At 35.5% G+C, this 12,357-nt stretch overlaps 1 protein-coding gene across 3 annotated transcripts in view; it reads right to left on the bottom strand.

Annotated features, from left to right (window-relative positions):
• The window catches only part of LOC150097907 (DNA repair protein RAD51 homolog 3-like), a 168,257-nt gene that overhangs the window by 92,829 nt on the left and 63,071 nt on the right, over positions 1-12,357 (bottom strand). For all 3 annotated transcript variants that reach the window (XM_090406540.1, XM_090406538.1, XM_090406539.1), the window contains one exon: positions 2,342-2,502. In XM_090406540.1, coding sequence (XP_090262666.1) covers positions 2,342-2,502 — 161 coding nt within the window. The remainder of the gene's footprint in view (positions 1-2,341; positions 2,503-12,357) is intronic.

The following is a 12,357-nucleotide window of genomic DNA, read 5'->3' as shown; positions in this document are numbered from 1 at the left end:
ATTTCAATGTTTTATAAAGGAATGAGTGTTATCACTACTGCATACTGTGGTTTAAACTTTTGCACTCACAGGCAGTTATTTATCAGTACAGTAATCTCATTTATGAGGAGGAATGTCAGGAAATATGTTTTCCTGCTAGCAAGTTGCTTTCATGCTCTCTCCTTCTCTCTCACACACACACACACACACACATGAAAAGTATAGGATTAATTAGTTAAGAAAACACTGCCCTCTCCATGGAATTTGACCACATTCACAAACCATAAAAGACTACACAAAAGCTATCATTATTCCATATATCTAGGGCACATGTGAAAAAATAACAAAAATCTTAAAAAAAATAAAATAAATAAAAAATACATCCTTGCAATCACTTAAGGACCATATAAAAAATTAACATCCCTTGTTTGCTTCACCAAAGACCAGCCAGGTGTTTACCAGGTCCCTTGTAGTTGTAAGCTATCCTACTATGGGATATGTTGGCTGACCTACTGCAGGACAGTCAACATCAGAATTGCTGAACATAAGGACTTACTGACTATGACTTGGACACCTGGCAGAGAATATGCTGGAAGAAGGCCACTCTACTTCATTGCAGCATATATAAATACGAAAGACTTTTCTTTGATCTGTTTCTGCTTTAAGAAATTGCCCTAATCTCAACAAATTTGGTTGCATGAAACCACCATAAATTTGGCAAGCTTTCATCCTCCATACTTCAGCTCAACAGCCAAGGATATCCAATTTAGCCTACTAAAAAGCACTATTTAGGACTTTAGGCCTACTCTCAGCTGACATGCTTCATCTTCATTACTTAGTGTAGTGCTTGTGTGCACATGTTATTATATCTTGTTCCCTGATGATGACAATTTGCATTTACTGAAATACTGGAAATATTAATTAAATTTATTTTCATTAATATTAGTCTATGTTGTAATTTCCTTAAAAAATTATGAATAGCAAAAGGTATATGAAGTTGTGCTGAAAAGTTGTGATAATCACATGAAAGAATTGAGGCAGAACCTCAATAGAGATGTTTATCAGAACTTTTCAGCACCCCCCCCCCCCCCAAGATTTACTACCAGATATCTGATTTTAAGATAATTAAGGGAACACATTCTATGCACAGATATATTGGTTTAAAAACAATCTACATAAAGACAACTTATCAGATATAAGCTCATACACATGTGCAGAAGAAATCAGCACCAATTCCAATCACAATACCCCATATTTTAGATTTCAGAGTAGAAAAACTTTGCAAAATCAGTCAAAATAGCAACATCATATTGCAATGTCCAAATTGGAGAAACAAGTTTCTGGACAAACACAGGATTAGAGGCAACATATCCAGGAGACACCAAGGCTTGATTTGGACTGAAGATCCACAGGAAGAAGATTAATATTTCCCAGACACCTGTCATTTGATTATTAATTTTTCTGATTGTTGGACAATATACTTTACAGATGAAAGAAACATTAGTAGCAGAGATGAATGTTTCAGAATTAAGTTCAATGAATTATAACATTTTATCCCCAAAAACGTTTTTGTCATCTTGTATTTTGTAATGACCTGTATACATCCAGATACAGGAAACATTGCATGTATTTTTAGGAATATTCTTTATATTTCCCCTTGCCTCCACTCCTATTTTAGTGTATGTTGCATTCATTCTAGTATTCATGCCTAAAAAAAACCCCATAATTTCTAATTACCCTTTCTCTTTGTTTACCTCGGTGTGAAGAAGTGAATGGACTGAGTAGAATTATGGCCGAAGCAACTATAACCACGAAACTATTATAATATCTATCAATTACATATATTCTGGATGATTTGCCTTATTTTTTTTTGCAAAGGGGAAAACCCTCCATTACCAGGAGAAAAAGCTCTGTCTTCATCTGAAACCAGCTAACTCACATTCAGTTGCAAGTCTGTGAAAAGTTCTTCACATTCTAAATTGTATTGACATCCAGGGCTTTCTAAAAAAATTTGTACCATTTTTAATAATGCATTATAGCAGGATTTTCACGAGACACCTGAAGGTGTCTTATATGAAAGAGCACAGTCACTTTTAATTAAATTAAATCTCCATTTATTAAAAATGGAGATTTAATAAATGTTCTTTCCACATCCTACTATCAGTTTATGCATCAGAATTGATACAAAGAAAGAAAAATTAAAGAAACCTGTTCTGAGTGCATTCATCAGAAATAAGTTCTACATGACATTCTAGTAATTTTAGTTTTGAAATTTACTGAAGTCATCTAAATATGCATTTAAATATGATAGTTAATAACTCACAGCATGCTAAAGTTTTTGTTGCTTAATCTGTAACAGTACCGTTTTCAGGGAACACAGTTTGAAAATAACATTCCAAAGTAGTTCTAGCAATGTCAATCTGTCTTTCTACCAAGAAATTGCCTTCAGTATCAATAAAGAGAGCTTCTCCTTCAATTCCACCAAGTAAGGGAGGAAGCTGAACATTTATGCATAACTGGAGACTATCATAAAAAATAGAAATAAATAATAAAACAAATGAATAAAATAGTAATTTAAAGTGTTAAACAGTCTTAAACAACAAGGACTTTGTAATTTATTTTAATGGTATTACAACACCAAATGAACTAAATTATAAAAAGATATTTATTAACTGGTTAATATTTTGCTGAACTTCAAACAAGCATCTTCAGAGCACACGTTACAGTTTATATGCAACAATGAACGAGTGAAAATTTCAAATTGTAATGGACAAAATATCTAAAGTCCTAATATGGTGCCCTCTAATTTTGTAAAAAGTATTATAGTTGTGTAGGAGTTGGCTTAAGATAATTGTCTCCCAAATTTTTGGCAAATTAATAGAACCAGACTTGTTCACTTTAGAATTCTTCATAGCCATTGCTGACTCTAAATATAATTTTTCTGACCTGTAACAACTTCTATATTGCACGTTGGTCTTCTTTCATTTAGGAGAGCAGATCAGAGTCACTAATTTAGCATGTGGTTTGGATGTAGTGTGAAGGTCATTTTATCAGTACTTTGGCTATCTTTCCAGACACACCTCTAACATAGTGAATAGGAATATAGGTGTTTTGTTCTTGTGTGTGTTTGAGAAGGAAGTAGGAGGGCCATGCAGTATTTTATCTGTTTTGTAGGAGCTGTAGCCATTGGCCAGGAAAGTATGGCAAAGATCTTTAAGTTCTGTGGACAGAGCTGTGTGTGTAAGTGTTTTAGAGTACCATACTGTTGTGCTGGATGATGATGTGATTGTTTATGTAGATATCTTCCTGTATATGTAGCTTTCTATAAAAGAAAAAGATAGAGAACCATCTGATAGGCAGGTGACTAATGTGTCAAAAAATGGTAAACAGTTATTACATTCTTTTTTTTATTGTGCAGTGAATTTTGGAGTGTTGGCTGTTTACATAAGTAACAAAAGAATCAAAAGTGTCTTGCCCATGGGGGCCAAATAGCAAACACATCATCAACAAAACGTAATCACAGTATGTAGCTGTAGTAAGTGTTTTGTTTTTGAAGTGTTCCATGTAAATAAGAAAGTGACATTGAAAGTAACCATTATTATATCTGAAATTTTAAGGATGTGATCTTTAACCAGTGATTTGAATTCAGGGGCTACCCTGAGTGTTGAGTCTTCAAAAATCGACACATCAGAATTCAAGGAGAACCGGCCTACCAGTCCAGAATTTGACTGCCGTGGGGGGGACACCTACGGGCACTGGACCCATGGTTGTTGATGATGACGAGCTGTGAAGATAAGGCAGATGTGGAGCGAAATTAAGAGAATTGTAGCTATGTATGGAAGAGCAAAGAAAACATGACACTGGTATGAAAGACCCATGAGTGGTGTTCTATGGGGATTTAATTATTACAGGAGTGGAAATGAGAATGTTTGTTTACCAGGAGGTAAAATGAATAGTGACAAGAGAAAATAAATTATTTGACTGGGAACAAGAACATAAGGTTGGATATCAGGAGGCTGTAAAGAAGGATAAAAGATAAGTGTGATACAAAAAGTAGTCAGTGTGTTGACCAGGTAAGACAGTGATGAGAAGAGGCAGAGAGCAAGGATTATGAATGATATGTTAGTGGAAATGTGTGAAGTGAAAGGAGTGCAGTCTCTTAATGTGTGGAATGAGTTTGAAGGACAAATCGAAATGTATAAGAGTGATGGACTGTATTTGAATGCCTGAGCAAGTAATGAAGCAATGCAAAAGAGCAGGAGAGTAAGGAATGAGAGAACAAGTGTGCAAGACAAACAAGGAAACTCAGGGTAGACAGAGGAACGCATCGTGAGAAAGCTTGATGCTCAAAGAGATTGTGAATGCATGTTTAGACAAGAAGGGAATGGGATAGCCTGAGATGTAAGGAAAACAGCTGGATCTGAAGAAGGTTCTAGGATGAGTAAGAAAAAAAAAAAAATGGCCTGAGGGAGGTATGGAGAAGACATTTAATAAGCGGTATTAGTAAAACTTGTTATAGATCCAAGAATGGGCTGTTATTACATTTGTATATGAATACTAATAGTATTCATATACAAACAATGGAAATGAAATGGATAGATTGAGTCTGTTCACCCAAGAATTGTTGGAATAAGTGAGACATGGTTGGATGAGGATCACATCCTGACAGGAATAGAGAAGGAAGGATGTGTTTCATGAAGATAGACAGTGTAAAAAGGGAAGGAGAGTGCTACTGATGATAGAGAATCCATACAATGTAGAGATGCTAGAGGGAAATATTGCCAGTGGTTTTGAGGCAGTGTGGTGTGAGATAGAAGCGAATAGAATGAAATACTTAGTTGGACGTTGTTATAGACCTGGTAATGTGGATGGTGGTGACCAAGAAATACATAATCAAATTATCCAAGCAAATAAGAAAATGATGAACATTATGGACGATTTTAAATATGTCAGTTTAGAGTGCAATGAAGAGATAGCAACTCGAAGTTAAGAAAATTAGTTTCTTGAGTTTGTGAGGGATAACTACCTCAAGCAGCATATAAGAGGACCCACAAGGATTGATGGTTTTGGATTTGATCATCTCATCAGAGAATGTAATTATAAATGAGTTTTAAAATCACCCATGGTGAAGGTGACCACGAAGTGGTTACTGGAAGTGTGAGGAAAGGGTATGTGTGGAACAACACGGCTAGTGATTACAAAGAGCTCAGAAGATAGCTTGCAGGTGTACCACATAATGAGAAGCTGAGTAGAAAGGAGATCAATGCTGCTTGGGTGATATACAAGAAGTAATGTCTAAATGTACTCCAAGAGTCAGAAGGTTAGATAAGGTAGGTGTGAAATGAATGAATGAAGAGATTAGGCATGCAATACAGAGATAGACTGCATTATGGAGGCAGCATAAGATGAGTGGTAATAATGAATCCAACAAAAAGTACACAAGAAGATTCAATTCAATTAATAGCAGTTATCTAATGAAGACAAAAGAAATCCTACAGAGTTATTTTGATATGACACTAGCAAAAAAAGATTACAGTAGGATAACTAATTGGAGAAAATGATACTAAGGACAATTGCTGTGGAAGATATTATTGATATACAGGGTGTTCGGGATAAATTTGACATATTTATAATTAATTATATTTTTCCGTAAGTTACATGTATTAACACACACTTCTCTTCATTTAAAAGTTTGGACCCTTCTTCATTCATATACAAGATGTCAGAAAGGATGGATAGCTGGAACCCACCTGAATCATGGAAGAGAATAACTTGTATCATGATGATTCGTGCCCGCCATCAAAATAAGGATATTACGACTGCTGCCCAATGCTCCCTGAATACAGTAAAAACAATCAGGCATGAACTAGAGACTTGCAATGGTGACTACGAGGATGTAGCAAGAAGAAAGATCCCTAGCAGACGATCTGATTGCGTTCGTACAGCAGAATTCCTCGCAAATCTGCAGGAACAGGTGTTGAAGAACCCTGGCATTGGAATTCGGGCTTTGTTCGTGGAGTTGCTAACTGTAGTCAAGCCCTGGATAACAAGGGTAGCCAATGGTAGGCCGTATGTATGGCAGCAGGATTCGGCCCCTTGCCACACCTCTGGGAAAAGTCAAAAATGGTTGTCTGAAAATTTCTACGACTTCACCAGTCCAAATGTTTGGCCTCCAAACTCCCCAGACCTTAACCCCATGGATTATTTTGTATGGGGCGCAGTTGAAAAAGACACCAATCGCACTTCCAGTAATACAAAAGCCCAGTTAATGGATAAAATTAAAACAGTTTTTGCGGCCCTTCCCAGGGAGACTGTAGCATCAGCTTGTTCGAGGTTCCGAAGCAGAATTGAAGCTGTGATCGATGCTAATGGTGGTTATTTTGAGTAAATCTTGTTGATAGTATTGTAATTAACTCTGCCTGTAATGTTTTTTTGTCAATTCATTAAATTTAATAGATACAAAGAAGATTTTCTTTTTCCTTACGAAACTGTCAAATTTATCCCGAACACCCTGTATTTAATGAGCAGTTCTTAAAGGTCTTTCATTCTTGTGAGTGTGATATCATGGAGAGTTTGAGAGCAGTGGATGATGATGAGAAGGAGAGACTAACTTAGTGAGCAAGAGGTATATGGGGAATTGAGCAAATTTGATGTTAAAATAATAATTTGCATCTTGACATATTTGTTTAACATGTATTACACTGGGTCAAGTTCCAAAGGCGTTGAAGGCTGGCAAGAACAAGGATCCAGAATTCAGTAGACAACAGTGGCATTATCTTTGATAAAGGGAAATCATGTTTTAGTAATCTACTTACTTATTACAATAAGGTGTCAGCTGCATTGGACAAGGAGATGGATACATAGTAACATACTTATATTTTTTGCAAAGGCTTGTGAAAGATTACTGCATGATAAGTTGATAGTCAAAGTACAGCAGATCATTATCATCATGCATATCCTGGATTTAGGCCTAGCGTGGCCTGTTCTGGCCTTAGAAGTCATCGTTGAATCGTTCAAGAGGACGTCCTGGTTTTCTTTTTCCTAATGACTTGTTTTGGTAATCTTTCTATTTCATTCTTTGAACATGTTCCATCCATTTATGTTTATATTTTCAAATTTTTTCTATTACTGATTCTTGATTTAATTCTTTCATTATTTCTTCATTTCTTTTATGATCAAATAGAGTATATGAGAAAAACTGCAAAATAAACTTCATTTCTGCTGTTATTAATCTTTGTCTTTTCGTTTTACTGTCCAGATTTCACTTCCATACAATAAGAATGATAGGGCTAATCTATCGTATATCGTATTAGTCTGGTTTGTTTTTGAACTAGGTTTGGTTTAAATATAGAGTTAATTACACCTGTTATTTTTAAATATTTTACAATTTTTAGACTTATATCTTTTTCGTATGTGATCACACATCCTAGGTAGTTAAATGAATTCACCTGTTCTAAGATCTTGTTATCTATTACTATCTTAGTTCTTGCTGGATCTTGTCTTTTAAAGGCCATAGTTTTTGATTTTTCTGTTGATATTATCATACCATAATCTTTGGCCATCTCATTGAGATCTAAAATAGCTTTCTGTAAGTTATCTTCAGAATTTGTAATTATTATTTGGTCATTGGCAAAAAGGAGGGTGTTTAAGTTCACAGTAAGAGAAAGTTTATTCCATAAGAAAGTTTTTTTATTCTATTTTATTATTTCATTTAGGTAAATATTAAAAAGAGTTGCTGAGAGGGGCCATCCCTGTCAGACGGCTTGGTTTATCTCTCTCGTATATGATAGCTCATGATTTAATCTCATTTGTATTTGATTATTTTCATATACACTTATGATATAGTTCGCCCACCGATTTGAGGTCCCTCGACACTTCTGCGCATGTCAGAAAAAGGAGAATCCATTCCGATAATAGGGTAATCAGTCTGTCCTCTGGGATGTAATAATAAACAGAGTTTTTTATTATTACAGGTAGGAAAATTTAGCTTTTCTTTTACGAACATTGCTGTTTTTAAAGTGTAACTATTTTGCTTGTATAACAGTTGGAAAAATGTACGTAGAGTGTTAATAAAATTAAAAAAGCTATAGCATAAAACAAAAATGTAACTAAGTTTATTTTTAAGAAAGTTTTCTATAAAATAAAAAGAATTATACAGAAAAACAGAAATTATTTCAAATGAACTTAGATATTCCAAACTTACAGTTGAGACAACTGAGGCACTTTAATGTCCTAAACTAATTAATTATTTATGAGTTATTGTGACTCTCAATAGCATGCAAAAAAATGTTGGAAAAAATACCATTGTCAAATTCTTTTACTCTTCAGAGTCATCTGAATCGCTGTCCGAATCGCCATCACTTTCACTTAAACTGATCACCAAAGGTTCGCACAATTCTTCGATAATTCCGTCTCTATCCCAATATATATTTTCCAATGAGGTGACATGAGAGCAATATTTTCCCCACTTTTGAACTGTAATACTTTCAATCTCCTGTTCTGAAAGCTTAAAAAGTTTCGACATGTCAATATCCCCAGTTACGTTGCGATGGCGAATGAAACTTTTCACTTCTGCCCAAACATACTCAATAGCATTAATATCGCAATGATATGGTGGAAACCTCAAAGCTAGAAATCCATGCTCTTTGAACATCGTGTCGAATTTAAATAGTTTAGTTGTGGGCGAGTTTCTTTTGACCAAATTAAGCAATTCAATTTTTCGCATATCTGGGGAATGAGAAATGTTATTTGCAGAGAGCCAATCCATAAGAACTTGCTTCTTATTAGACCAATTTGGAACTTTGTTTAATCGAATAGAGTGATATGAAGTGTTATCAATTATAACAACATCATTTATAGGAAGGTTTGGAATCGGTTTTTCTTCTGCCCACTTTTCGAAAATCGTAGAATTCATTTGCCCATGGTAATCTCCAATTAGTTGAATTGGCTTTGTATAGTAAGTTTGAATTCGCTAAAAAACCCATTTCTCCACCCGCACACAAAATTATTATGCGCCGCGAGGCATTTCCGGTTTGTAGCACTCCACATTCTTCTTTAGACTGCCAACATTTTCCATAAGTTAAATTACTATCAATCCAAGTTTCATCTAGATATACAATCGGTCTTTTCTCCTCCCTGAAATGTCTTATTGCTCTCAAATACTGCGTTCTAGATAAAACAACGTCACTTCGCTCCATGATAAGTTTCCTTTTATTCTGGGACTTTTTAAAACAAAATCCGATTTCATGAAGTATTTTCCTTAAAGTTTCTCTTTTCCAAGAAAAATTAATTTTTTCTTTAAGCACAGGAATCAATTTCGGAACAGTTGGCACTCTTTTCTCGACCACGTAAAATTCGTGAATAGTTCTTCTTATAACGTCTACATCAAAATCATTCAAAGCTATGGTTTCGATGGTTTTCTTTCTCTGGCGCTTTTTTTTAGGAGATTTAAATTTTGGCTTACCTTCACCTTTTGATTCCCTACGAATTCTTTTAACAGTCGACCCCGATACGCCCGCAATTGCACTTGCACGTTTTATGACATGAGAAAGGGGAACAAGAAGACGGCCTTCTGACGATTCTTTTTCGCAGAATGTCAGCACATTATTCAATATTCTTTTGCAAGAGCTACTGAAACGTGTAACAATAGAACTTGTTGACTGTACTGGATCCATCATATACAAATTAATAATAAAAAAATAATGCAAAAAGAGAACAACAAAAATCAAGCTAGTACTAGTACAGCGACAGACAAGAAAGCACGTGATTTCGCATGTTGGCGACCAATTCGTACATCCTTCATTTCTTTCTCCCCTTCAGCATGAATCGACTATTCTTGGCACAAAGCCAAGAAGGGACCTAGAAGTGGTGGGCGAACTATAGCTTTTAGGATATTAAGTACAGCAGATGGGGATGAATATTAGACTATGCATTGGACTGGTGTGTTGTTTAAGGAATTGACTATCTGATGTCAGCAAGTTGTGTATGGGGGGAGCAATATCCTGGAAGAAGAAAATCACCAGTGGTGTGCCTTTCCTCCAGGATCTGCTTTAAGGATACTGCTGTTTAAACTGTATGTTAATGATATTAGGGAAGTCTTGAATGGGATATTCAGTTGTTTCCAATGATGCAAAGTTGGAACAAACTATGATGAGTAGGTAGATGTTGTGACCTTACAAGAAGACTTCAGAAGACTTCAATAGGATGCCAGTTCAATGTTGTGAAATGCAAGGTTTTAAAATTTGGAAAAGAAAGATGGGATGCAGAATTTATTCTCAGTAGGGATAAATTAATGGAGGCAGAGGAATAAGAGATCTTAGAGTGATGGTGTATAAGGATGTAAAATTTAGAGAACATATGCCAAAATTGTGAGAACCACACAATGAATTCTGGCATTGATACAGAAGACACCGATTTGCATAAGTAAAGAGCTTCTGGTTACATTGTATAAGGCCTTGATGAGGCCACATACAGACTACTGTGCATAACTTTGATCATCTGGTTTTCAAAAGGATGAAGAGATATTGGAAAGTGTCCAGAGGTGACTGACTAAGGTAGTTTTTGATCTCTGGAATGTTGAATATGAAGAAAGGTTTGAGAAGATGCAATTTACAGTCTAATGAACAGAAGGAAGACGGTTTATATGGTGGAAATGTACAAGTTTGTAAAGGATTAATGCTTAAGAGGTTTTTTTTATAAAATTGTGGGAGATGAGGAGGGAGGAAAAACAAGAGGTTACCCCTGGAATTTGTATAAGGAGAATGTGAGCAAGGGATTGAGCAGCAGGTTTTTTTTGAATGGAGAATTGTGAATGATTGGAATGCATTGCCTGAGAATGTGGTGTCAGCTGTTTAAGTCATGGTATGATGAGCTGTATGAATGACAAAGGGCCCTCCTAGATGAGTCTCTGACTTCTTAGGGTGTTAGGATAATAATAACATTATTGTCACATTAATGTTATGTCTAAGTAACTTGGCATCACAGAATATTTATGCTATGGAAAGGATAATTCTCAAAAAAAGGAGGTTTGTCATTTGAGGTTCCTGTATAATTTATCTGTGGGATGAAAAACCTGTTTCCAGGAAGAAACACCCTGTCATCTTAGCATGAGCTACCTCCTCTCTTGCTACCCCTGACTTTTTTTTTTATTTTTTTATTTTTACTCATGCACATGAAATTTCATATCCTGGAAGTTAAATAGCATTATCCTACTCTCATGTGTGATCTCTAGGGTAGAGTTCCCAGATTATCTCACCCTTAGCCCACTTGTGAAATTAATGTATTGATTACAGGTTCCTAACCTTTAGTTTGGCATTTACATTAAAAATGCTGTAGACTAGATTAAAGCGCTAGACAGATGCAACACTAGATTAGAGAATGTAGATGTGGATTGCAGGTATACCTAGAGGGAAAGATATCAACAGTGTTTGGAAGAAAGAATTTATGGACGTGGCAAAGAAAAATCTTATTTCTAATGAGAAAATTGAAAGAAAAAAGATGGGGATAAAGTATAAAGGAAATGAGAAAGACAGCAAGCAGTACACAAAGAATGTGCTTTATTGTCCTAGTAAAGAAACAAACTAGAATATGAGAAGAGATGAGTGAAATAGATCAAAGGAAATTCAAGTTTTCAATTATGTGACCAGTTGATAAGGAATAAAGACTTAATTTTTATCCAATAATTTATTATTTAGCATATGGCAATCTATATGCAATAATAAAAAGGTACATAAGTCAAAATAAATATATAAAAAGTGACAAACAATTAGAATAAAACAAAGACACTTGTACTTTCAACAAACAAAACACTTATAGGTTAAGATCAAGTTGTCTGATCCAGTCTATAACAGGCAGTGTCGCCTCCAGGAAGTCGTTTCTTTGACCTGTGTATGCACAAAGACTGCACTCAGTAGAGCTGTAGTAGATTGATTGATTCGGGCGACTGCAGTCACATTCGGGTGAGGGAATTTTTCCCCACTTGTACAGAGAGATTGCACATCTTCAATGTCCAGTGCGAATCCTGTTCAGGTTTGTCCATGTCTTTCGGCTCAGTTCCATACCTGGGATGTTGAGACGATGCCTATCAAACCAAGTTTGGAGTTGAGCATTGGTATTTATGCTCCACGTTTGTTTCCATTGTTCTCTGGTATTGTAGTCGGTTGTTCTCAGGTGTTTAGCTTCACAGAGAGGGGGGGGCTTTCTTGATTTCAGTCTGTTGGGCTGAAGCTCTAGTATGTCATTGTGTATAGGCAATTCAGTATCTCTGAGTATTTTATCTTATTCACATAGTAGAGCATCATGTCTTCATAGGTTTGGTGGTGTTATGCTACTCAGCATTGGGAGCCAATAAATAGGAGTTGTTTTATGGTTCCAATGATA

Source organism: Typopeltis vanoorti, chromosome 16 (genome assembly GCF_054136105.1).
Source record: "Typopeltis vanoorti isolate ZY-2024b chromosome 16, IOZ_Tvanoo_1.0, whole genome shotgun sequence".
Lineage (NCBI taxonomy): Eukaryota > Metazoa > Arthropoda > Arachnida > Uropygi > Thelyphonidae > Typopeltis > Typopeltis vanoorti.
Note: the sequence above shows the minus strand (reverse complement) of the source record. Positions and strands in the feature narration are given on the sequence as shown.